The 23,988-nt window shown below is 52.0% G+C and overlaps 1 protein-coding gene across 1 annotated transcript in view; it reads right to left on the reverse strand.

Annotated features, from left to right (window-relative positions):
* Window positions 1-23,988, reverse strand: part of LOC140410951 (tRNA (32-2'-O)-methyltransferase regulator THADA) — a 496,539-nt gene that overhangs the window by 227,290 nt on the left and 245,261 nt on the right. Inside the window, exon 30 of the mRNA XM_072499809.1 lies at window positions 22,445-22,650. Within this exon, the coding sequence (XP_072355910.1) occupies window positions 22,445-22,650 (206 nt within the window). The remainder of the gene's footprint in view (window positions 1-22,444; window positions 22,651-23,988) is intronic.

A 23,988-nucleotide genomic window follows, 5' to 3' on the forward strand; every position in this document is an offset into this window, starting at 1 on the left:
GACAGTGTGTGACTCACAGTCCCAGAGTGTGAAATGACAGTGTGTGACCCACTGTCCCAGAGTGTGGAAGGAGAGTGTGTGACTTACTGTCCCAGACTGTGAAAGGGCAGCGTGTGACCCTCTGTCCCAGAGTGTGAAAGGACAGTGTGTGACCCACTATCCCAGAGAGTTAAAGGACAGTGTGTGACTCACTGTCCCAGACTGTGAAAGGACAGCGTGTGACCCTCAGTCCCAGAGTGTGAAAGGACAGAGTGTGACTCGCTGTCCCAGAGTGTTAAAGGACAGTGTGTGACCCACTGTCCCAGAGTGTGAAAGGACAGTGTGTTTCACTGACCCAGAGTGTGAAAGGACAGTGTGTTTCACTGTCCCAGAGTGTGAAAGGACAGTGTGTTTCACTGTCCCAGAGTGTGAAAGGACAGTGTGTGACTCACTGTCCCAGAGTGTGTAACTACAGTGTGTGACCCATTGTCACAGAGTGTAAAAGGACAGTGTGTGACCCGTTGTCCCAGAGAGTGAAAGGACAGTGTGTGACCCACTGTCCCAGAGTGTGAAAGAACAGTGTGACCCCCACTGTCCCAGAATGTGAAAGGACAGTGTGTGACCCACTGTCCCAGAGTGTGAACAGTGTGTGACCCACTGTCCCAGAGTGTGAAAGGACAGTGTGTGACCCACTGTCCCCGAGTGTCAAAGGACAGTGTGTGACTCACTGTCCCAGAGTGTGAAAGGACTGTGTGTGACCCTTGTCCCAGAGAGTGAAAGGACAGTGTGTGACTCATTGTCCGAGAGGGTGAAAGGACAGTGTGTGACCCACTGTCCCAGAGTGTGAAAGGACAGTGTGTGACGCACTGTCCCAGAGTGTGAAAGAACAGTGTGTGACCCACTGTCCCAGAGTGTCAAAGGACAGTGTGTGACTTACTGTCCCAGACTGTGAAAAGGCAGCGTGTGACCCTCTGTACCAGAGTGTGAAAGGACAGTGTGTGACCCACTGTCCCCGAGTGTGAAAGGACAGTGTGTGACTCACTGTCCCAGAGAGTGAAACTACAGTGTGTGACCCACTGTCCCAGAGTGTGAAAGGACAGTGTGTGACTCACTGTCCCAGAGTGTGAAAGGGCAGTGTGTGACTCATTGTCCCAGAGTGTGAAAGGACAGAGTGTGACCCACTGTCCCAGAGTGTGAAAGGACAGTGTGTGACCCACTGTCCCAGAGAGTGAAAGGACAGAGTGTGACCCACTGTCCCAGAGTGTGAAAGGACAGTGTGTGAATCACTGTCCCAGAGTGTGAAAGGACAGTGTGTGACTCATTGTCCCAGAGTGTGAAAGGACAGTGTGTGACCCACTCTCCCAGAGTGTGAAAGGACAGTGTGTGACTCATTGTCCCAGAGTGTGAAAGGACAGTGTGTGACCCGTTGTCCCAGAGTGTGAAACGACAGTGTGTGACTTACTGTCCCAGAGTGTGAAAGGACAGTGTGTGACTCACTGTCCCAGAGTGTGAAAGGACAGTGTGTGACTCACTGTCCCAGAGTGTGAAAGGACAGTGTGTGACTCACTGTCCCAGAGAGTGAAAGGACAGTGTGACTCACTGTCCCAGAGTGTGAAAGGACAGTGTGTGACTCACTGTCCCAGAGTGTGAAAGGACAGTGTGTGACCCATTGTCCCAGAGTGTGAAAGGACAGTGTGTGACTCACTGTCCCAGAGTGTGTAACTACAGTGTGTGACCCATTGTCACAGAGTGTAAAAGGACAGTGTGTGACCCGTTGTCCCAGAGTGTGAAAGGACAGTGTGTGACCCACTGTCCCAGAGAGTGAAAGGACAGAGTGTGACCCACTGTCCCAGAGTGTGAAAGGACAGTGTGTGAATCACTGTCCCAGAGTGTGAAAGGACAGTGTGTGACTCATTGTCCCAGAGTGTGAAAGGACAGTGTGTGACCCACTCTCCCAGAGTGTGAAAGGACAGTGTGTGACTCATTGTCCCAGAGTGTGAAAGGACAGTGTGTGACCCGTTGTCCCAGAGTGTGAAAGCGACAGTGGGTGACCCACTGTCCCCGAGTGTGAAGGACAGTGTGTGACTCACTGTCCCAGAATGTGAAATGACAGTGTGTGACTCACTGTCCCAGAGTGTGAAAGGACAGCGTGTGACCCACTGTCCCAGAATGTGAAAGGACAGAGTGTGACCCACTGTCCCAGAGAGTGAAAGGACAGTGTGTGAGCCACTGTCCCAGAGTGTGAAAGGACAGTGTGTGACGCACTGTCCCAGAGAGTGAAAGGACAGTGTGTGACCCACTGTCCCAGAGAGTGAAAGGACGGTGTGTGACCCACTGTCCCAGAGTGTGAAAGGACAGTGTGTGACCCACTGTCCCAGAGAGTGAAAGGACAGTGTGTGAACCGTTGTCCCAGAGTGTGAAAGGACAGTGTGTGACTCACTGTCCCAGAGTGTGAAAGGACAGTGTGTGACTCACTGTATCAGAGTGTGAAAGGACAGTGTGTGACTCACTGTCCCAGAGTGTGAAAGGACAGTGTGTGACCCACTGTCTCAGCGTGTGAAAGGACAGTGTGTGACCCGTTGTCCCAGAGTGTGAAAGGACAGTGTGTGACTCACTGTCCCAGGGTGTGAAAGGACAGTGTGTGACCCACTGTCCCAGAGAGTGAAAGGACAGCGTGTGACCCGTTGTCTCAGCGTGTGAAAGGACAGTGTGTGAACCGTTGTCCCAGAGTGTAAAGGACAGTGTGTGACTCACTGTCACAGGGTGTGAAAGGGCAGTGTGTGACCCACTGTCTCAGACTGTGAAAGGACAGCGTGTGACCCTCTGTCCCAGAGTGTGAAAGGACAGTGTGTGACTCGCTGTCCCAGAGTGTGAAAGGACAGTGTGTGACCCACTGTCCCAGAGTGTGAAAGAACAGTGTGTTTCACTGTCCCAGAGTGTGAAAGGACAGCGTGAGACTCACTGTCCCAGAGTGTGAAAGGACAGTGTGTGACCCATTGTCCCAGAGTGTGAAAGGACAGCGTGAGACTCACTGTCCCAGAGTGTGAAAGGACAGTGTGTGACCCATTGTCCCAGAGTGTGAAAGGATAGTGTGTAACCCACTGTCCCAGAGAGTGAAAGGACAGTGTGTGACTCACTGTCCCAGAGTGTGAAAGGACAGTGTGTGACTCACAGTCCCAGAGTGTGAAATGACAGTGTGTGACCCACTGTCCCTGAGTGTGAAAGGACAGTGTGTGACTCACTGTCCCAGACTGTGAAAGGACAGCGTGTGACCCTCAGTCCCAGAGTGTGAAAGGACAGAGTGTGACTCGCTGTCCCAGAGTGTTAAAGGACAGTGTGTGACCCACTGTCCCAGAGTGTGAAAGGACAGTGTGTGACTCACTGTCCCAGAGTGTGTAACTACAGTGTGTGACCCACTGTCCCAGAGTGTGAAAGAACAGTGTGACCCCCACTTTCCCAGAATGTGAAAGGACAGTGTGTGACCCACTGTCCCAGAGTGTGAAAGAACAGTGTGTGACCCACTGTCCCAGAGTGTGAAAGGACAGTGTGTGACCCACTGTCCCAGAGTGTGAAAGCGACAGAGTGTGACTCGCTGTCCCAGAGTGTGAAAGGACAGTGTGTGACCCACTGTCCCAGAGTGTGAAAGGACAGTGTGTTTCACTGTCCCAGAGTGTGAAAGGACAGTGTGTGACTCACTGTCCAAGAGTGTGAAAGGACAGTGTGTGACTCATTGTCCCAGAGTGTGAAAGGACAGTGTGTGACTCACTGTCCCAGAGTGTGAAAGAACAGTGTGTGACCCACTGTCCCAGAGTGTGAAAGGACAGTGTGTGACTCACTGTCCCAGGGTGTGAAAGGACAGTGTGTGACTCACTGTCCCAGATTCTGAAAGGACAGTGTGTGACTCACTGTCCCAGAGTGTGAAAGGACAGTGTGTGACTCACTGTCTCAGAATGTGAAATGACAGTGTGTGACTCACTGTCCCAGAGTGTGAAAGGACAGCGTGTGACCCACTGTCCCAGAATGTGAAAGGACAGAGTGTGACCCACTGTCCCAGAGAGTGAAAGGACAGTGTGTGAGCCACTGTCCCAGAGTGTGAAAGGACAGTGTGTGACCCACTGTCCCAGAGAGTGAAAGGACAGTGTGTGACCCGTTGTCCCAGAGTGTGAAAGGACAGTGTGTGACTCACTGTCCCAGGGTGTGAAAGGACAGTGTGTGACCCACTGTCCCAGAGAGTGAAAGGACAGCGTGTGACCCGTTGTCTCAGCGTGTGAAAGGACAGTGTGTGATCCGTTGTCCCAGAGTGTGAAAGGACAGTGTGTGACTCACTGTCCCAGAGTATGAAAGGACAGTGTGTGACTCACTGTCCCAGAGTGTGAAAGGACAGTGTGTGACTCACTGTCACAGGGTGTGAAAGGGCAGTGTGTGACCCACTGTCCCAGACTGTGAAAGGACAGTGTGTGACCCACTGTCCCAGAGGGTGAAAGGACAGTGTGTGACTCACTGTCCCAGACTGTGAAAGGACAGCGTGTGACCCTCTGTCCCAGAGTGTGAAAGGACAGTGTGTGACTCGCTGTCCCAGAGTGTGAAAGGACAGTGTGTGACCCACTGTCCCAGAGTGTGAAAGGACAGTGTGTTTCACTGTCCCAGAGTGTGAAAGGACAGCGTGAGACTCACTGTCCCAGAGTGTGAAAGGACAGTGTGTGACCCATTGTCCCAGAGTGTGAAAGGACAGCGTGAGACTCACTGTCCCAGAGTGTGAAAGGACAGTGTGTGACCCATTGTCCCAGAGTGTGATAGGATAGTGTGTGACCCACTGTCCCAGAGAGTGAAAGGACAGTGTGTGACTCACAGTCCCAGAGTGTGAAATGACAGTGTGTGACCCACTGTCCCAGAGTGTGGAAGGAGAGTGTGTGACTTACTGTCCCAGACTGTGAAAGGGCAGCGTGTGACCCTCTGTCCCAGAGTGTGAAAGGACAGTGTGTGACCCACTATCCCAGAGAGTTAAAGGACAGTGTGTGACTCACTGTCCCAGACTGTGAAAGGACAGCGTGTGACCCTCAGTCCCAGAGTGTGAAAGGACAGAGTGTGACTCGCTGTCCCAGAGTGTTAAAGGACAGTGTGTGACCCACTGTCCCAGAGTGTGAAAGGACAGTGTGTTTCACTGACCCAGAGTGTGAAAGGACAGTGTGTTTCACTGTCCCAGAGTGTGAAAGGACAGTGTGTATCACTGTCCCAGAGTGTGAAAGGACAGTGTGTGACTCACTGTCCCAGAGTGTGTAACTACAGTGTGTGACCCATTGTCACAGAGTGTAAAAGGACAGTGTGTGACCCGTTGTCCCAGAGAGTGAAAGGACAGTGTGTGACCCACTGTCCCAGAGTGTGAACAGTGTGTGACCCACTGTCCCAGAGTGTGAAAGGACAGTGTGTGACCCACTGTCCCCGAGTGTCAAAGGACAGTGTGTGACTCACTGTCCCAGAGTGTGAAAGGACTGTGTGTGACCCTTGTCCCAGAGAGTGAAAGGACAGTGTGTGACTCATTGTCCGAGAGGGTGAAAGGACAGTGTGTGACCCACTGTCCCAGAGTGTGAAAGGACAGTGTGTGACGCACTGTCCCAGAGTGTGAAAGAACAGTGTGTGACCCACTGTCCCAGAGTGTCAAAGGACAGTGTGTGACTTACTGTCCCAGACTGTGAAAAGGCAGCGTGTGACCCTCTGTACCAGAGTGTGAAAGGACAGTGTGTGACCCACTGTCCCCGAGTGTGAAAGGACAGTGTGTGACTCACTGTCCCAGAGAGTGAAACTACAGTGTGTGACCCACTGTCCCCGAGTGTGAAAGGACAGTGTGTGACTCACTGTCCCAGAGTGTGAAACGACAGTGTGTGACCCACTGTCCCAGAGTGGGAAAGGACAGTGTGGGACTCACTGTCCCAGAGTGTGAAAGGACAGTGTGTGACCCACTGTCCCAGAGTGTGAAAGGACAGTGTGTGACTCACTGTCCCAGAGTGTGAAAGGGCAGTGTGTGACTCATTGTCCCAGAGTGTGAAAGGACAGAGTGTGACCCACTGTCCCAGAGTGTGAAAGGACAGTGTGTGACCCACTGTCCCAGAGAGTGAAAGGACAGAGTGTGACCCACTGTCCCAGAGTGTGAAAGGACAGTGTGTGAATCACTGTCCCAGAGTGTGAAAGGACAGTGTGTGACTCATTGTCCCAGAGTGTGAAAGGACAGTGTGTGACCCACTCTCCCAGAGTGTGAAAGGACAGTGTGTGACTCATTGTCCCAGAGTGTGAAAGGACAGTGTGTGACCCGTTGTCCCAGAGTGTGAAACGACAGTGTGTGACTTACTGTCCCAGAGTGTGAAAGGACAGTGTGTGACTCACTGTCCCAGAGTGTGAAAGGACAGTGTGTGACTCACTGTCCCAGAGTGTGAAAGGACAGTGTGTGACTCACTGTCCCAGAGAGTGAAAGGACAGTGTGACTCACTGTCCCAGAGTGTGAAAGGACAGTGTGTGACTCACTGTCCCAGAGTGTGAAAGGACAGTGTGTGACCCATTGTCCCAGAGTGTGAAAGGACAGTGTGTGACTCACTGTCCCAGAGTGTGTAACTACAGTGTGTGACCCATTGTCACAGAGTGTAAAAGGACAGTGTGTGACCCGTTGTCCCAGAGTGTGAAAGGACAGTGTGTGACCCACTGTCCCAGAGAGTGAAAGGACAGAGTGTGACCCACTGTCCCAGAGTGTGAAAGGACAGTGTGTGAATCACTGTCCCAGAGTGTGAAAGGACAGTGTGTGACTCATTGTCCCAGAGTGTGAAAGGACAGTGTGTGACCCACTCTCCCAGAGTGTGAAAGGACAGTGTGTGACTCATTGTCCCAGAGTGTGAAAGGACAGTGTGTGACCCGTTGTCCCAGAGTGTGAAAGCGACAGTGGGTGACCCACTGTCCCCGAGTGTGAAGGACAGTGTGTGACTCACAGTCCCAGAGAGTGAAAGGACAGTGTGTGACTCGCTGTTCCAGATTGTGAATGGACAGTGTGTGACTCACTGTCCCAGAGTGTGAAAGGACAATGTGTGTTTCACTGTCCCAGAGTGTGAAAGGACAGTGTGTGACCCATTGTCCCAGAGTGTGAAAGGACAGTGTGTGACCCACTGTCCCAGAGTGTGAAAGGACAGTGTGTGACCCACTGTCCCAGAGAGTGAAAGGGCAGCGTGTGCCCCGTTGTCCCAGCGTGTGAAAGGACAGTGTGTGACCCATTGTCCCAGAGTGTGAAAGGACAGTGTGTGACCCACTGTCCCCGAGTGTCAAAGGACAGTGTGTGGCTCACTGTCCCAGAGTGTGAAAAGACAGTGTGTGACTCATTGTCCAAGAGTGTGTAAGGACAGTGTGTGACTCACTGTCCCAGATTGTAAATGGATAGTGTGTGACTCACTGTCCCAGAGTGTGAAAGGACAGTGTGTGACTCATTGATCCAGAGTGTGAAAGGACAGTGTGTGACCCGTTGTCCCAGAGAGTGAAAGGACAGTGTGTTACCCACTGTCGCAGAGTGTGAAAGAACAGTGTGTGACTCACTGTCCCAGAGCGTGAAAGGACAGTGTGTGGCCCAGTCCCAGAGTGTGAAAGGACAGTGTGTGACCCACTGTCCCAGAGTGTGAAAGGACAGTGTGTGACTCACTGTCCCAGAGTGTGAAAGGGCAGTGTGTGACTCATTGTCCCAGAGTGTGAAAGGACAGTGTGTGACCCACTGTCCCAGAGTGTGAAAGGACAGTGTGTGACTCACTGTCCCAGAGTGTGAAAGGGCAGTGTGTGACTCATTGTCCCAGAGTGTGAAAGGACAGAGTGTGACCCACTGTCCCAGAGTGTGAAAGGACAGTGTGTGACCCACTGTCCCAGAGAGTGAAAGGACAGAGTGTGACCCACTGTCCCAGAGTGTGAAAGGACAGTGTGTGAATCACTGTCCCAGAGTGTGAAAGGACAGTGTGTGACTCATTGTCCCAGAGTGTGAAAGGACAGTGTGTGACCCACTCTCCCAGAGTGTGAAAGGACAGTGTGTGACTCATTGTCCCAGAGTGTGAAAGGACAGTGTGTGACCCGTTGTCCCAGAGTGTGAAACGACAGTGTGTGACTTACTGTCCCAGAGTGTGAAAGGACAGTGTGTGACTCACTGTCCCAGAGTGTGAAAGGACAGTGTGTGACTCACTGTCCCAGAGTGTGAAAGGACAGTGTGTGACTCACTGTCCCAGAGAGTGAAAGGACAGTGTGACTCACTGTCCCAGAGTGTGAAAGGACAGTGTGTGACTCACTGTCCCAGAGTGTGAAAGGACAGTGTGTGACCCATTGTCCCAGAGTGTGAAAGGACAGTGTGTGACTCACTGTCCCAGAGTGTGTAACTACAGTGTGTGACCCATTGTCACAGAGTGTAAAAGGACAGTGTGTGACCCGTTGTCCCAGAGTGTGAAAGGACAGTGTGTGACCCACTGTCCCAGAGAGTGAAAGGACAGAGTGTGACCCACTGTCCCAGAGTGTGAAAGGACAGTGTGTGACCCATTGTCCCAGAGTGTGAAAGGACAGTGTGTGACTCATTGTCCCAGAGTGTGAAAGGACAGTGTGTGACCCACTGTCCCAGAGAGTGAAAGGGCAGCGTGTGCCCCGTTGTCCCAGCGTGTGAAAGGACAGTGTGTGACCCATTGTCCCAGAGTGTGAAAGGACAGTGTGTGACCCACTGTCCCCGAGTGTCAAAGGACAGTGTGTGACTCACTGTCCCAGATTGTAAATGGATAGTGTGTGACTCACTGTCCCAGAGTGTGAAAGGACAGTGTGTGACTCATTGATCCAGAGTGTGAAAGGACAGTGTGTGACCCGTTGTCCCAGAGAGTGAAAGGACAGTGTGTTACCCACTGTCGCAGAGTGTGAAAGAACAGTGTGTGACTCACTGTCCCAGAGCGTGAAAGGACAGTGTGTGGCCCAGTCCCAGAGTGTGAAAGGACAGTGTGTGACCCACTGTCCCAGAGTGTGAAAGGACAGTGTGTGACTCACTGTCCCAGAGTGTGAAAGGACAGTGTGTGACCCACTGTCCCAGAGTGTGAAAGGACAGTGTGTGACTCATTGTCCCAGAGTATGAAAGGACAGTGTGTGACCCACTGTCCCAGAGTGTGAAAGGACAGTGTGCTACCCACTGTCCCAGAGTGTAAATGGACAGTGTGTGACCCGTTGTCCCCGAGTGTGAATGGACAGTGTGTGACTCACTGTCCCAGAGTGTGAAAGGACAGTGTGTGGCCCGTTGTCCCAGCGTGTGAAAGGACAGTGTGTGACTCACTGTCCCAGAGTGTGAAAGCGACAGTGTGTGACCCACTGTCCCCGAGTGTGAAAGGACAGTGTGTGACCCACTGTCCCAGAGAGTGAAAGGACAGTGTGTGACTCACTGTCCCAGAGTGTAAATGGATAGTGTGTGACCCACTGTCCCAGAGAGTGAAAGGACAGTGTGTGACTCACTGTCCCAGAGTGTGAAAGGACAGTGTGTGACCCACTGTCCCAGGGTGTGAAAAGAGAGAGTGACCCACTGTGCCAGAGTGTGAAAGGACAGTGTGTGACTCACTGTCCCAGAGTGTGAAAAGACAGTGTGTGACCCACTGTCCCAGAGTGTGAAAGGACAGTGTGAGACCCACTGTCCCAGAGTGTGAAAGGACGGTGTGTGACTCACTGTCCCAGAGTGTGAAAGGACAATGTGTGTTTCACTGTCCCAGAGTGTGAAAGGACAGTGTGTGACCCATTGTCCCAGAGAGTGAAAGGACAGTGTGTGACCCACTGTCCCAGAGTGTGAATGGACAGTATGTGACCCACTGTCCCAGAGAGTGAAAGGACAGTGTGTGACTCACTGTCCCAGAGTGTAAATGGACAGTGTGTGACCCGTTGTCCCAGAGAGTAAATGGACAGTGTGTGACCTGTTGTCCCAGAGTGTGAAAGGACAGTGTGTGACCCACTGTCCCAGAGTGTGTATGGACAGTGTGTAACTCACTGTCACAGAATGTGAAAGGACAGTGTGTTACCCACTGTCCCAGAGTGTGAAAGGACAGTGTGTGACCCATTGTCCCAGAGAGTGAAAGGACAGTGTGTGACTCACTGTCCCAGAGAGTGAAAGGACAGTGTGACGCACTGTCCCAGAGTGTGAAAGGACAGTGTGTGACCCACTGTCCCAGAGTGTGAAACTACAGTGTGTGACCCATTGTCCCAGAGTGTGAAAGGACAGTGTGTGACTCACTGTCCCAGAGTGTGAAAGGACAGTGTGTGACCCACTGTCCCAGAGTGTGAAAGGACAGTGTGTGACTCATTGTCCCAGAGTGTGAAAGGACAGAGTGTGACACACTGTCCCAGAGTGTGAAAGGACAGTGTGTGACTCACTATCCCAGAGTGTGAAAGGACAGTGCGTGACTCATTGTCCCAGAGTATGAAAGGACAGTGTGTGACCCACTGTCCCAGAGTGTGAAAGGACAGTGTGTGACCCACTGTCCCAGAGTGTGAAAGGACAGTGTGTGACCCACTGTCCCAGAGCGTGAAAGGATAGTGTGTGACTCATTGTCCCAGAGTGTGAAAGGGCAGTGTGTGACTCACTGTCCCAGAGTGTGAATGGACAGTGTGTGACCCACTGTCCCAGAGAGTGAAAGGACAGTGTGTGACTCACTGTCCCAGAGTCTAAATGGACAGTGTGTGACCCGTTATCCCAGAGTGTAAATGGACAGTGTGTGACCCGTTGTCCCCGAGTGTGAAAGAACAGTGTGTGACCCACTGTCCCAGAGTGTGAATGGACAGTGTGTAACTCACTGTCACAGAGTGTGAAAGGACAGTGTGCTACCCACTGTCCCAGAGTGTAAATGGACAGTGTGTGACCCGTTGTCCCCGAGTGTGAAAGGACAGTGTGTGACCCACTGTCCCAGGGTGTGAAAGGACAGTGTGACCCACTGTCCCAGAGTGCGAAAGGACAGTGTGTGACCCACTGTCCCAGAGAGTGAAAGGACAGCGTGTGACCCATTGTCCCAGAGTGTGAAAGGACAGTGTGTGACCCACTGTCCCCGAGTGCCAAAGGACAGTGTGTGGCTTACTGTCCCAGAGTGTGAAAGCGACAGTGTGTGACCCACTGTCCCCGAGTGTGAAAGGACAGTGTGTGACTCACTGTCCCAGAGTGTGAAAGGACAGTGTGTGACCCACTGTCCCAGAGTGCGAAAGGACAGTGTGTGACCCGTTGTCCCAGAGTGTAAATGGACAGTGTGTAACTCACTGTCACAGAGTGTGAAAGGACAGTGTGTGACTCATTGTCCCAGAGTGTGAAAGGACAGTGTGTGACCCACTGTCCCAGAGAGTGAAAGGACAGCGTGTGACCCATTGTCCCAGAGTGTGAAAGGACAGTGTGTGACACACTGTCCCCGAGTGCCAAAGGACAGTGTGTGGCTCACTGTCCCAGAGTGTGAAAGCGACAGTGTGTGACCCACTGTCCCCGAGTGCCAAAGGACAGTGTGTGGCTCACTGTCCCAGAGTGTGAAAGCGACAGTGTGTGACCCACTGTCCCCGAGTGTGAAAGGACAGTGTGTGACTCACTGTCCCAGAGAGTGAAAGGACAGTGTGACTCACTGTCCCAGAGTGTGAAAGGACAGTGTGTGACCCACTGTCCCATAGTGTGAAAGGACCGTGTGTGGCTCACTGTTCCAGAGTGAGGAAGGACAGTGTGTGACCCACTGTCCCAGAGTGTGAAAGGACAGTGTGTGACCCACTGTCCCAGGGTGTGAAAGGACATTGTGTGACCCACTGTCCCAGAGTGTGAAAGGACAGTGTGTTTCACTGTCCCAGAGTGTGAAAGGACAGTGTGTGACTCACTGTCCCAGAGTGTGAAAGGACAGTGTGTGACCCATTGTCCCAGAGTGTGAAAGGACAGTGTGTGACTCACTGTCCCAGAGTGTGTAACTACAGTTGTGACCCATTGTCACAGAGTGTAAAAGGAGAGTGTGTGACCCGTTGTCCCAGAGAGTGAAAGGACAGTGTGTGACCCACTGTCCCAGAGTGTGAAAGAACAGTGTGACCCCCACTGTCCCAGAATGTGAAAGGACAGTGTGTGACCCACTGTCCCAGAGTGTGAACAGTGTGTGACCCACTGTCCCAGAGTGTGAAAGGACAGTGTGTGACCCACTGTCCCCGAGTGTCAAAGGACAGTGTGTGACTCACTGTCCCAGAGTGTGAAAGCGACAGTGTGTGACCCACTGCCCCGAGTGTGAAAGGACAGTGTGTGACTCACTGTCCCAGAGTGTGAAAGGGCAGTGTGTGACCCACTGTCCCAGAGTGTGAAAGGGCAGTGTGTGACTCATTGTCCCAGAGTGTGAAAGGACAGTGTGTGACCCACTGTACCAGAGTGTGAAAGGACAGTGTGTGACCCGTTGTCCCAGAGTGTGAAACGACAGTGTGTGACTTACTGTCCCAGAGTGTGAAAGGACAGTGTGTGACTCACTGTCCCAGAGTGTGAAAGGACAGTGTGTGACTCACTGTCCCAGAGTGTGAAAGGACAGTGTGTGACTCACTGTCCCAGAGAGTGAAAGGACAGTGTGACTCACTGTCCCAGAGTGTGAAAGGACAGTGTGTGACCCACTGTCCCATAGTGTGAAAGGACCGTGTGTGGCTCACTGTCCCAGAGTGAGGAAGGACAGTGTGTGACCCACTGTCCCAGAGTGTGAAAGGACAGTGTGTGACCCACTGTCCCAGGGTGTGAAAGGACAGTGTGTGACCCACTGTCCCAGAGTGTGAAAGGACAGTGTGTTTCACTGTCCCAGAGTGTGAAAGGACAGTGTGTGACTCACTGTCCCAGAGTGTGAAAGGACAGTGTGTGACTCACTGTCCCAGAGTGTGTAACTACAGTGTGTGACCCATTGTCACAGAGTGTAAAAGGACAGTGTGTGACCCACTGTCCCAGAGTGTGAAAGAACAGTGTGACCCCCACTGTCCCAGAATGTGAAAGGACAGTGTGTGACCCACTGTCCCAGAGTGTGAACAGTGTGTGACCCACTGTCCCAGAATGTGAAAGGACAGTGTGTGACCCACTGTCCCCGAGTGTCAAAGGACAGTGTGTGACTTACTGTCCCAGAGTGTGAAAGCGACAGTGTGTGACCCACTGCCCCGAGTGTGAAAGGACAGTGTGTGACTCACTGTCCCAGAGTGTGAAAGCGACAGTGTGTGACCCACTGTCCCAGAGTGTGAAAGGACAGTGTGTGACCCATTGTCCCCGAGTGTGAAAGGACAGTGTGTGACTCACTGTCCCAGAGTGTGAAAGCGACAGTGGGTGACCCACTGTCCCCGAGTGTGAAAGGACAGTGTGTGACTCACAGTTCCAGAGAGTGAAAGGACAGTGTGTGACTCGCTGTTCCAGAGTGTGAAAGGACAGTGTGTGACCCACTGTCCCAGAGTGTGAAAGGACAGTGTGTTTCACTGTCCCAGAGTGTGAAAGGAGTGTTTGACTCACTGTCCCAGAGTGTGAAAGGACAGTGTGTGACCCATTGTCCCAGAGTGTGAAAGGACAGTGTGTGACTCACTGTCCCAGAGTGTGTAACTACAGTATGTGACCCATTGTCACAGAGTGTAAAAGGACAGTGTGTGACCCGTTGTCCCAGTGAGTGAAAGGACAGTGTGTGACCCACTGTCCCCGAGTGTGAAAGAACAGTGTGTCCCCCACTGTCCCAGAATGTGAAAGGACAGTGTGTGACCCACTGTCCCAGAGTGTGAAAGAACAGTGTGAGACCCACTGTCCCAGAGTGTGAAAGGACAGTGTGTGACCCGTTGTCCCAGAGCGTGAAAGGACAGTGTGTGACCCACTGTCCCAGAGTGTGAAAGAACAGTGTGACCCCCACTGTCCCAGAATGTGAAAGGACAGTGTGTGACCCACTGTCCCAGAGTGTGAACAGTGTGTGACCCACTGTCCCAGAATGTGAAAGGACAGTGTGTGACCCACTGTCCCCGAGTGTCAAAGGACAGTGTGTGACTTACTGTCCCAGAGTGTGAAAGCGACAGTGTGTGACCCACTGCCCCGAGTGTGAAAGGACAGTGTGTGACTCACTGTCCCAGAGTGTGAAAGCGACAGTGTGTGACCCACTGTCCCAGAGTGTGAAAGGACAGTGTGTGACCCATTGTCCCCGAGTGTGAAAGGACAGTGTGTGACTCACTGTCCCAGAGTGTGAAAGCGACAGTGGGTGACCCACTGTCCCCGAGTGTGAAAGGACAGTGTGTGACTCACAGTCCCAGAGAGTGAAAGGACAGTGTGTGACTCGCTGTTCCAGAGTGTGAAAGGACAGTGTGTGACCCACTGTCCCAGAGTGTGAAAGGACAGTGTGTTTCACTGTCCCAGAGTGTGAAAGGAGTGTTTGACTCACTGTCCCAGAGTGTGAAAGGACAGTGTGTGACCCATTGTCCCAGAGTGTGAAAGCACAGTGTGTGACTCACTGTCCCAGAGTGTGTAACTACAGTATGTGACCCATTGTCACAGAGTGTAAAAGGACAGTGTGTGACCCGTTGTCCCAGTGAGTGAAAGGACAGTGTGTGACCCACTGTCCCAGAGTGTGAAAGAACAGTGTGTCCCCCACTGTCCCAGAATGTGAAAGGACAGTGTGTGACCCACTGTCCCAGAGTGTGAAAGAACAGTGTGAGACCCACTGTCCCAGAGTGTGAAAGCGACAGTGTGTGACCCACTGTCCCCGAGTGTGAAAGGACAGTGTGTGACCCATTGTCCCCGAGTGTGAAAGGACAGTGTGTGACTCACTGTCACAGAGTGTGAAAGCGACAGTGGGTGACCCACTTTCTCCGAGTGTGAAAGGACAGTGTGTGACTCACTGTCCCAGAGTGTGAAAGGGCAGTGTGTGACCCACTGTCCCAGAGTGTGAAAGGGCAGTGTGTGACTCATTGTCCCAGAGTGTGAAAGGACAGTGTGTGACCCACTGTACCAGAGTGTAAATGGATAGTGTGTGACTCACTGTCCCAGAGTGTGAAAGGACAGTGTGTGATTCATTGATCCAGAGTGTGAAAGGACAGTGTGTGACCCGTTGTCCCAGAGAGTGAAAGGACAGTGTGTTACCCACTGTCCCAGAGTGTGAAAGAACAGTGTTGTGACCCACTGTCCCAGAGTGTGAAAGGACAGTGTGTGACCCGTTGTCCCAGAGTGTGAAAGGACAGCGTGTGACCCACTGTCCCAGAGTGTGAAAGGACAGTGTGTGACTCACTGTCCCAGAGTGTGAAAGGACAGTGTGTGACCCACTGTCCCACAGTGTGAAAGGACAGTGCGTGACCCATTGTCCCAGAGTGTGAAAGGACAGTGTGTGACTCACTGTCCCAGAGTGTGAAAGCGACAGTGTGTGACCCACTGTCCCAGAGTGTGAAAGGACAGTGTGTGACCCACTGTCCCAGAGAGTGAAAGGACAGTGTGTGACTCACTGTCCCAGAGTGTGAAAGGACAGTGTGTGATCCACTGTCTCAGAGTGTGAAATACAGTGTGTGACTCATTGTCCAAGAGTGTGTAAGGACAGTGTGTGACTCACAGTCCCAGAGTGTAAATGGATAGTGTGTGACTCACTGTCCCAGAGTGTGAAAGGACAGTGTGTGACTCATTGATCCAGAGTGTGAAAGGACAGTGTGTGACCCGTAGTCCCAGAGAGTGAAAGGACAGTGTGTTACCCACTGTCCCAGAGTGTGAAAGAACAGTGTTGTGACCCACTGTCCCAGAGTGTGAAAGGACAGTGTGTGACCCGTTGTCCCAGAGTGTGAAAGGACAATGTGTGACCCACTGTCCCAGAGTGTGAAAGAACAGTGTGTGACTCACTGTCCCAGAGCGTGAAAGGACAGTGTGTGGCCCAGTCCCAGAGCGTGAAAGGACAGTGTGTGACCCACTGTCCCAGAGTGTGAAAGGACAGTGTGTGACTCATTGTTCCAGGGTGTGAAAGGACAGTGTGTGACTCATTGTTCCAGAGTGTGAAAGGACAGTGTGTGACCCACTGTCCCAGAGTGTGAAAGAACAGTGTGTGACCCACTGTCCCAGAGTGTAAATGGACAGTGTGTGACCCGTTGTCCCAGAGTGTGAAAGGACAGTGTGTGACCCACTGTCCCAGAGTGTGAAAGGACAGTGTGTGACCCACTGTCCCAGAGAGTGAAAGGACAGCGTGTGCCCCGTTGTCCCAGCGTGTGAAAGGACAGTGTGTGACCCATTGTCCCAGAGTGTGAAAGGACAGTGTGTGACCCACTGTCCCCGAGTGTCAAAGGACAGTGTGTGGCTCATTGTCCAAGAGTGTGTAAGGACAGTGTGTGACTCACTGTCCCAGATTGTAAATGGATAGTGTGTGACTCACTGTCCCAGAGTGTGAAAGGACAGTGTGTGACTCATTGATCCAGAGTGTGAAAGGACAGTGTGTGACCCGTTGTCCCAGAGAGTGAAAGGACAGTGTGTTACCCACTGTCCCAGAGTGTGAAAGAACAGTGTGTGACTCACTGTCCCAGAGCGTGAAAGGACAGTGTGTGGCCCAGTCCCAGAGTGTGAAAGGACAGTGTGTGACCCACTGTCCCAGAGTGTGAAAGGACAGTGTGTGACTCACTGTCCCAGAGTGTGAAAGGACAGTGTGTGACCCACTGTCCCAGAGTGTGAAAGAACAGTGTGTGACCCACTGTCCCAGAGCGTGAAAGGACAGTGTGTGACTCACTGTCCCAGAGAGTGAAAGGACAGTGTGTGACTCATTGTCCCAGAGTATGAAAGGACAGTGTGTGACCCACTGTCCCAGAGTGTGAAAGGACAGTGTGCTACCCACTGTCCCAGAGTGTAAATGGACAGTGTGTGACCCGTTGTCCCCGAGTGTGAATGGACAGTGTGTCACTCACTGTCACAGAGTGTGAAAGGACAGTGTGTGACCCATTGTCCCAGAGGGTGAAAGGACAGTGTGTGACCCACTGCCCCAGAGTGTGAAAGGACAGTGAGTGACCCACTGTCCCAGAGTGTGAAAGGACAGTGTGTGACCCACTGTCCCAGAGTGTGAAAGGACAGTGTGTGACCCACTGTCCCAGAGTGTGAAAGGACAGTGTGTGACCCACTGTCCCAGAGTGTGAAAGGACAGTGTATGACCCACTGTCCCAGAGTGTGTAAGGACAGTGTGTGACTCACAGTCCCAGAGTGTAAATGGATAGTGTGTGACTCACTGTCCCAGAGTGTGAAAGGACAGTGTGTGATTCATTGATCCAGAGTGTGAAAGGACAGTGTGTGACCCGTTGTCCCAGAGAGTGAAAGGACAGTGTGTTACCCACTGTCCCAGAGTGTGAAAGAACAGTGTTGTGACCCACTGTCCCAGAGTGTGAAAGGACAGTGTGTGACCCGTTGTCCCAGAGTGTGAAAGGACAGCGTGTGACCCACTGTCCCAGAGTGTGAAAGGACAGTGTGTGACTCACTGTCCCAGAGTGTGAAAGGACAGTGTGTGACCCACTGTCCCACAGTGTGAAAGGACAGTGTGTGACTCACTGTCCCAGAGTGTGAAAGCGACAGTGTGTGACCCACTGTCCCAGAGTGTGAAAGGACAGTGTGTGACCCACTGTCCCAGAGAGTGAAAGGACAGTGTGTGACTCACTGTCCCAGAGTGTGAAAGGACAGTGTGTGATCCACTGTCTCAGAGTGTGAAATACAGTGTGTGACTCATTGTCCCAGAGTGTGAAAGGACAATGTGTGACCCACTGTCCCAGAGTGTGAAAGGACAGTGTGTGACTCACTGTCCCAGAGCGTGAAAGGACAGTGTGTGGCCCAGTCCCAGAGTGTGAAAGGACAGTGTGTGACCCACTGTCCCAGAGTGTGAAAGGACAGTGTGTGACTCACTGTCCCAGAGTGTGAAAGGACAGTGTGTGACTCATTGTTCCAGAGTGTGAAAGGACAGTGTGTGACCCACTGTCCCAGAGTGTGAAAGAACAGTGTGTGACCCACTGTCCCAGAGTGTAAATGGACAGTGTGTGACCCGTTGTCCCAGAGTGTGAAAGGACAGTGTGTGACCCACTGTCCCAGAGTGTGAAAGGACAGTGTGTGACCCACTGTCCCAGAGAGTGAAAGGACAGTGTGTGCCCCGTTGTCCCAGCGTGTGAAAGGACAGTGTGTGACCCATTGTCCCAGAGTGTGAAAGGACAGTGTGTGACCCACTGTCCCCGAGTGTCAAAGGACAGTGTGTGGCTCATTGTCCAAGAGTGTGTAAGGACAGTGTGTGACTCACTGTCCCAGATTGTAAATGGATAGTGTGTGACTCACTGTCCCAGAGTGTGAAAGGACAGTGTGTGACTCATTGATCCAGAGTGTGAAAGGACAGTGTGTGACCCGTTGTCCCAGAGAGTGAAAGGACAGTGTGTTACCCACTGTCCCAGAGTGTGAAAGAACAGTGTGTGACTCACTGTCCCAGAGCGTGAAAGGACAGTGTGTGGCCCAGTCCCAGAGTGTGAAAGGACAGTGTGTGACCCACTGTCCCAGAGTGTGAAAGGACAGTGTGTGACTCACTGTCCCAGAGTGTGAAAGGACAGTGTGTGACCCACTGTCCCAGAGTGTGAAAGAACAGTGTGTGACCCACTGTCCCAGAGCGTGAAAGGACAGTGTGTGACTCACTGTCCCAGAGAGTGAAAGGACAGTGTGTGACTCACTGTCCCAGAGTGTGAAAGGACAATGTGTGTTTCACTGTCCCAGAGTGTGAAAGGACAGTGTGTGACCCATTGTCCCAGAGAGTGAAAGGACAGTGTGACTCACTGTCCCAGAGCGTGAAAGGACAGTGTGTGACCCACTGTCCCAGAGTGTGAAAGGACAGTGTGTGACTCACTGTCCCAGAGTGTGAAAGGACAGTGTGTGGCCCGTTGTCCCAGCGTGTGAAAGGACAGTGTGTGACTCACTGTCCCAGAGTGTGAAAGCGACAGTGTGTGACCCACTGTCCCCGAGTGTGAAAGGACAGTGTGTGACCCACTGTCCCAGAGAGTGAAAGGACAGTGTGTGACTCACTGTCCCAGAGTGTAAATGGATAGTGTGTGACCCACTGTCCCAGAGAGTGAAAGGACAGTGTGTGACTCACTGTCCCAGAGTGTGAAAGGACAGTGTGTGACCCACTGTCCCAGGGTGTGAAAGGAGAGAGTGACCCACTGTCCCAGAGTGTGAAAGGACAGTGTGTGACTCACTGTCCCAGAGTGTGAAAAGACAGTGTGTGACCCACTGTCCCAGAGTGTGAAAGGACAGTGTGTGACCCACTGTCCCAGAGTGTGAAAGGACAGTGTGTGACTCACTGTCCCAGAGTGTTAAAGGACAATGTGTGTTTCACTGTCCCAGAGTGTGAAAGGACAGTGTGTGACCCATTGTCCCAGAGAGTGAAAGGACAGTGTGTGACCCACTGTCCCAGAGTGTGAATGGACAGTATGTGACCCACTGTCCCAGAGAGTGAAAGGACAGTGTGTGACTCACTGTCCCAGAGTGTAAATGGACAGTGTGTGACCCGTTGTCCCAGAGAGTAAATGGACAGTGTGTGACCCGTTGTCCCAGAGTGTGAAAGGACAGTGTGTGACCCACTGTCCCAGAGTGTGAACGGACAGTGTGTAACTCACTGTCACAGAATGTGAAAGGACAGTGTGTTACCCACTGTCCCAGAGTGTGAAAGGACAGTGTGTGACCCATTGTCCCAGAGAGTGAAAGGACAGTGTGTGACTCACTGTCCCAGAGAGTGAAAGGACAGTGTGACGCACTGTCCCAGAGTGTGAAAGGACAGTGTGTGACCCACTGTCCCAGAGTGTGAAACTACAGTGTGTGACCCATTGTCCCAGAGTGTGAAAGGACAGTGTGTGACTCACTGTCCCAGAGTGTGAAAGGACAGTGTGTGACCCACTGTCCCAGAGTGTGAAAGGACAGTGTGTGACTCATTGTCCCAGAGTGTGAAAGGACAGAGTGTGACCCACTGTCCCAGAGTGTGAAAGGACAGTGTGTGACCCAGTCCCAGAGAGTGAAAGGACAGAGTGTGACACACTGTCCCAGAGTGTGAAAGGACAGTGTGTGACTCACTATCCCAGAGTGTGAAAGGACAGTGCGTGACTCATTGTCCCAGAGTATGAAAGGACAGTGTGTGACCCACTGTCCCAGAGTGTGAAAGGACAGTGTGTGACTCACTGTCCCAGAGTGTGAATGGACAGTGTGTGACCCACTGTCCCAGAGAGTGAAAGGACAGTGTGTGACTCACTGTCCCAGAGTCTAAATGGACAGTGTGTGACCCGTTATCCCAGAGTGTAAATGGACAGTGTGTGATCCGTTGTCCCCGAGTGTGAAAGGACAGTGTGTGACCCACTGTCCCAGAGTGTGAATGGACAGTGTGTAACTCACTGTCACAGAGTGTGAAAGGACAGTGTGCTACCCACTGTCCCAGAGTGTAAATGGACAGTGTGTGACCCGTTGTCCCCGAGTGTGAAAGGACAGTGTGTGACCCACTGTCCCAGGGTGTGAAAGGACAGTGTGACCCACTGTCCCAGAGTGCGAAAGGACAGTGTGTGACCCACTGTCCCAGAGAGTGAAAGGACAGCGTGTGACCCATTGTCCCAGAGTGTGAAAGGACAGTGTGTGACCCACTGTCCCCGAGTGCCAAAGGACAGTGTGTGGCTCACTGTCCCAGAGTGTGAAAGCGACAGTGTGTGACCCACTGTCCCCGAGTGTGAAAGGACAGTGTGTGACTCACTGTCCCAGAGTGTGAAAGGACAGTGTGTGACCCACTGTCCCAGAGTGCGAAAGGACAGTGTGTGACCCGTTGTCCCAGAGTGTAAATGGACAGTGTGTAACTCACTGTCACAGAGTGTGAAAGGACAGTGTGTGACCCATTGTCCCAGAGTGTGAAAGGACAGTGTGTGACCCACTGTCCCAGAGAGTGAAAGGACAGCGTGTGACCCATTGTCCCAGAGTGTGAAAGGACAGTGTGTGACCCACTGTCCCCGAGTGCCAAAGGACAGTGTGTGGCTCACTGTCCCAGAGTGTGAAAGCGACAGTGTGTGACCCACTGTCCCCGAGTGCCAAAGGACAGTGTGTGGCTCACTGTCCCAGAGTGTGAAAGCGACAGTGTGTGACCCACTGTCCCCGAGTGTGAAAGGACAGTGTGTGACTCATTGTCCAAGAGTGTGTAAGGACAGTGTGTGACTCACTGTCCCAGAGTGTAAATGGACAGTGTATGACTCACTGTCCCAGAGTGTGAAAGGACAGTGTGTGACTCATTGATCCAGAGTGTGAAAGGACAGTGTGTGACCCGTTGTCCCAGAGAGTGAAAGGACAGTGTGTTACCCACTGTCCCAGAGTGTGAAAGGACAGAGTGTGACCCATTGTCCCAGAGTGTGAAAGGACAGTGTGTGACCCACTGTCCCAGAGTGTAAATGGATAGTGTGTGACTCACTGTCCCAGAGTGTGAAAGGACAGTGTGTGACTCATTGATCCAGACTGTGAAAGGACAGTGTGTGACCCGTTGTCCCAGAGAGTGAAAGGACAGTGTGTTACCCACTGTCCCAGAGTGTGAAAGGACAGTGTGTGACCCATTGTCCCAGAGTGTGAAAGGACAGTGTGTGACCCACTGTCCCAGAGTGTAAATGGACAGCGTGTGACTCACTGTCCCAGAGTGTGAAAGGACAGTGTGTGACCCACTGTCCCAGAGTGTAAATGGATAGTGTGTGACTCACTGTCCCAGAGTGTGAAAGGACAGTGTGTGACTCATTGATCCAGAGTGTGAAAGGACAGTGTGTGACCCGTTGTCCCAGAGAGTGAAAGGACAGTGTTGTGACCCACTGTCCCAGAGTGTGAAAGGACAGTGTGTGACCCATTGTCCCAGAGTGTGAAAGGACAGTGTGTGACTCACTGTCCCAGTGTGAAACTACAGTGTGTGACCCGTTGTCCCAGAGTGTGAAAGGACAGTGTGTGACCCGTTGTACCAGAGTGTGAAAGGATTGTGTGACCCACTGTCCCAGAGTGTGAAAGGACAGTGTGTGACCCACTGTCCCAGAGTGTGAAAGGACAGTGTGTGACTCACTGTCCCAGAGTGTGAAAGGACAGTGTGTGACCCACTGTCCCAGAGTGTGAAAGAACAGTGTGTGACTCATTGTCCAAGAGTGTGTAAGGACAGTGTGTGACTCACTGTCCCAGAGTGTAAATGGACAGTGTATGACTCACTGTCCCAGAGTGTGAAAGGACAGTGTGTGACTCATTGATCCAGAGTGTGAAAGGACAGTGTGTGACTCACTGTCCCAGAGTGTGAAAGGACAGTGTGTGACACGTTGTACCAGAGTGTGAAAGGACAGTGTGTGACCCACTGTCCCAGAGTGTGAAAGGACAGTGTGTGACTCACTGTCCCAGAGTGTGAAAGGACAGTGTGTGACTCACTGTCCCAGAGTGTGAAAGGACAGCGTGCGTCCCATTGTCCCAGAGAGTGAAAGGATAGATGGTTCTGACCTTGGATCCCACTGTGTTTAAGGTGGTCCACATTCCTCACAATGTCAGAATGGTTGTCTGTGGCCCAGGCCTTGAGCCAGTTACGACAGGCCTCAGAGTCACCCAACTTTTTCACGATTCGGAGGAGGAATGGCAGCAGGAGTCTAGCAAAGGCAGTCGGTTCGGCAAAGACATTCGGTACATCCTCCTTGTACAGATGAACTGCTCTGGAAAGGCAATGGCATTCATTAGAATCTGTGATCAGAGTCCTGTATCTGAACCAACTGGGAGTCCTGGTGCAGTATCAGTGAATGAAGGACAGTACACACATAGAACCTACAGTGCAGAAGTAGGCCATTCGGCCCACCGACCCACTTAAGTCCTCACTTCCACCCTATCCCCGTAACCCAATAAACCCTCCTAACCTTTTTGGTCATTAAGGGCAATTTATCATGGCCAATCCACCTAACCTGCACATCTTTGGACTGTGGGAGGAAACTGAAGCACCCGGAGGAAACCCACGCACACACGGGGAGAAAGTCCACACAGAACGTCACCGGAGATCGGAATTGAACTCAGGACCCTGACGCCGTGTTTTGCACTGGTGGAGCTTCCCATTGCCTCTGGCAGCAGCCGCCCCCCCCCCCCGCCCCGGATTGTCACCCCACATTAAACTGTCCACTCAAGTGAGTCATGACAGGTTCCCATGATGTGCAGTTGGCAAGGAGGACCCATCAGAGGCACATAGATGAGGACAGCGGAGGGGGGGAGGAGGGTCAGGTAGGAGGCTAGTAAGTGTTGGTGTTCCGAAGGAGCTGGGTGGCCTGCTACATCAATCACTGAAATGTAATATGGAGGTACAACAGGCAATAAGAATGGAAAATGGTTATTGTCATATTCTGGGTCCAGCTGAAGCCTATGGCGTCGGGGATCTGGTTTCCCCAGAAGCCCTAGGAGAATCCGCGCACCTCCGCTGAAGGGGGCAAAGCGACCAAGGACTTCCGATACAAAGCTGGCAGGCTCCAAATCAGTCGGTACTCACACGGATGAGTAGCCCTGGTAGGCCTCTGCTGTACAACTCAATAAACCTGCTGTTTAACCCTGTAACTCAGTATGGACTCCCTTCTTGTGACAGTCACAATAGTTATATTAATCTTCATTGTAAAGGAATTTGAGTGCAAAAATAAGGAAGCTGTTTGCAATTATACAGGGCAAATCCACATTTGGAGGACAGTGTTGCAGTTTGTTAGTTATATATTAATTATATTTAAGGCTGTGTTTGCTGCCAATGCCATTCATTTGCAGTTGCATGTGTGACCACCACCTTTATAGGGGGCAACATGCGATACGAATCCAGCAAGGTTACTTTCACGATCTATGTGCCGTGCATCAAAATAAAATGGCTGCCAGTACTTTGCAAAATTATATTTAGTTTTGCATCATTAGTTCATTAAACTGAAGAGATTTGAGAATGTATAGTAAATAAGATTGGGGAGTTACAGGCACAGATTGTATTGTGGAAATATGATGTGACGATAACAGGTTAGACTTGAACGAAAGGTTGG

Source organism: Scyliorhinus torazame, chromosome 1, assembly GCF_047496885.1.
Source record: "Scyliorhinus torazame isolate Kashiwa2021f chromosome 1, sScyTor2.1, whole genome shotgun sequence".
Lineage (NCBI taxonomy): Eukaryota > Metazoa > Chordata > Chondrichthyes > Carcharhiniformes > Scyliorhinidae > Scyliorhinus > Scyliorhinus torazame.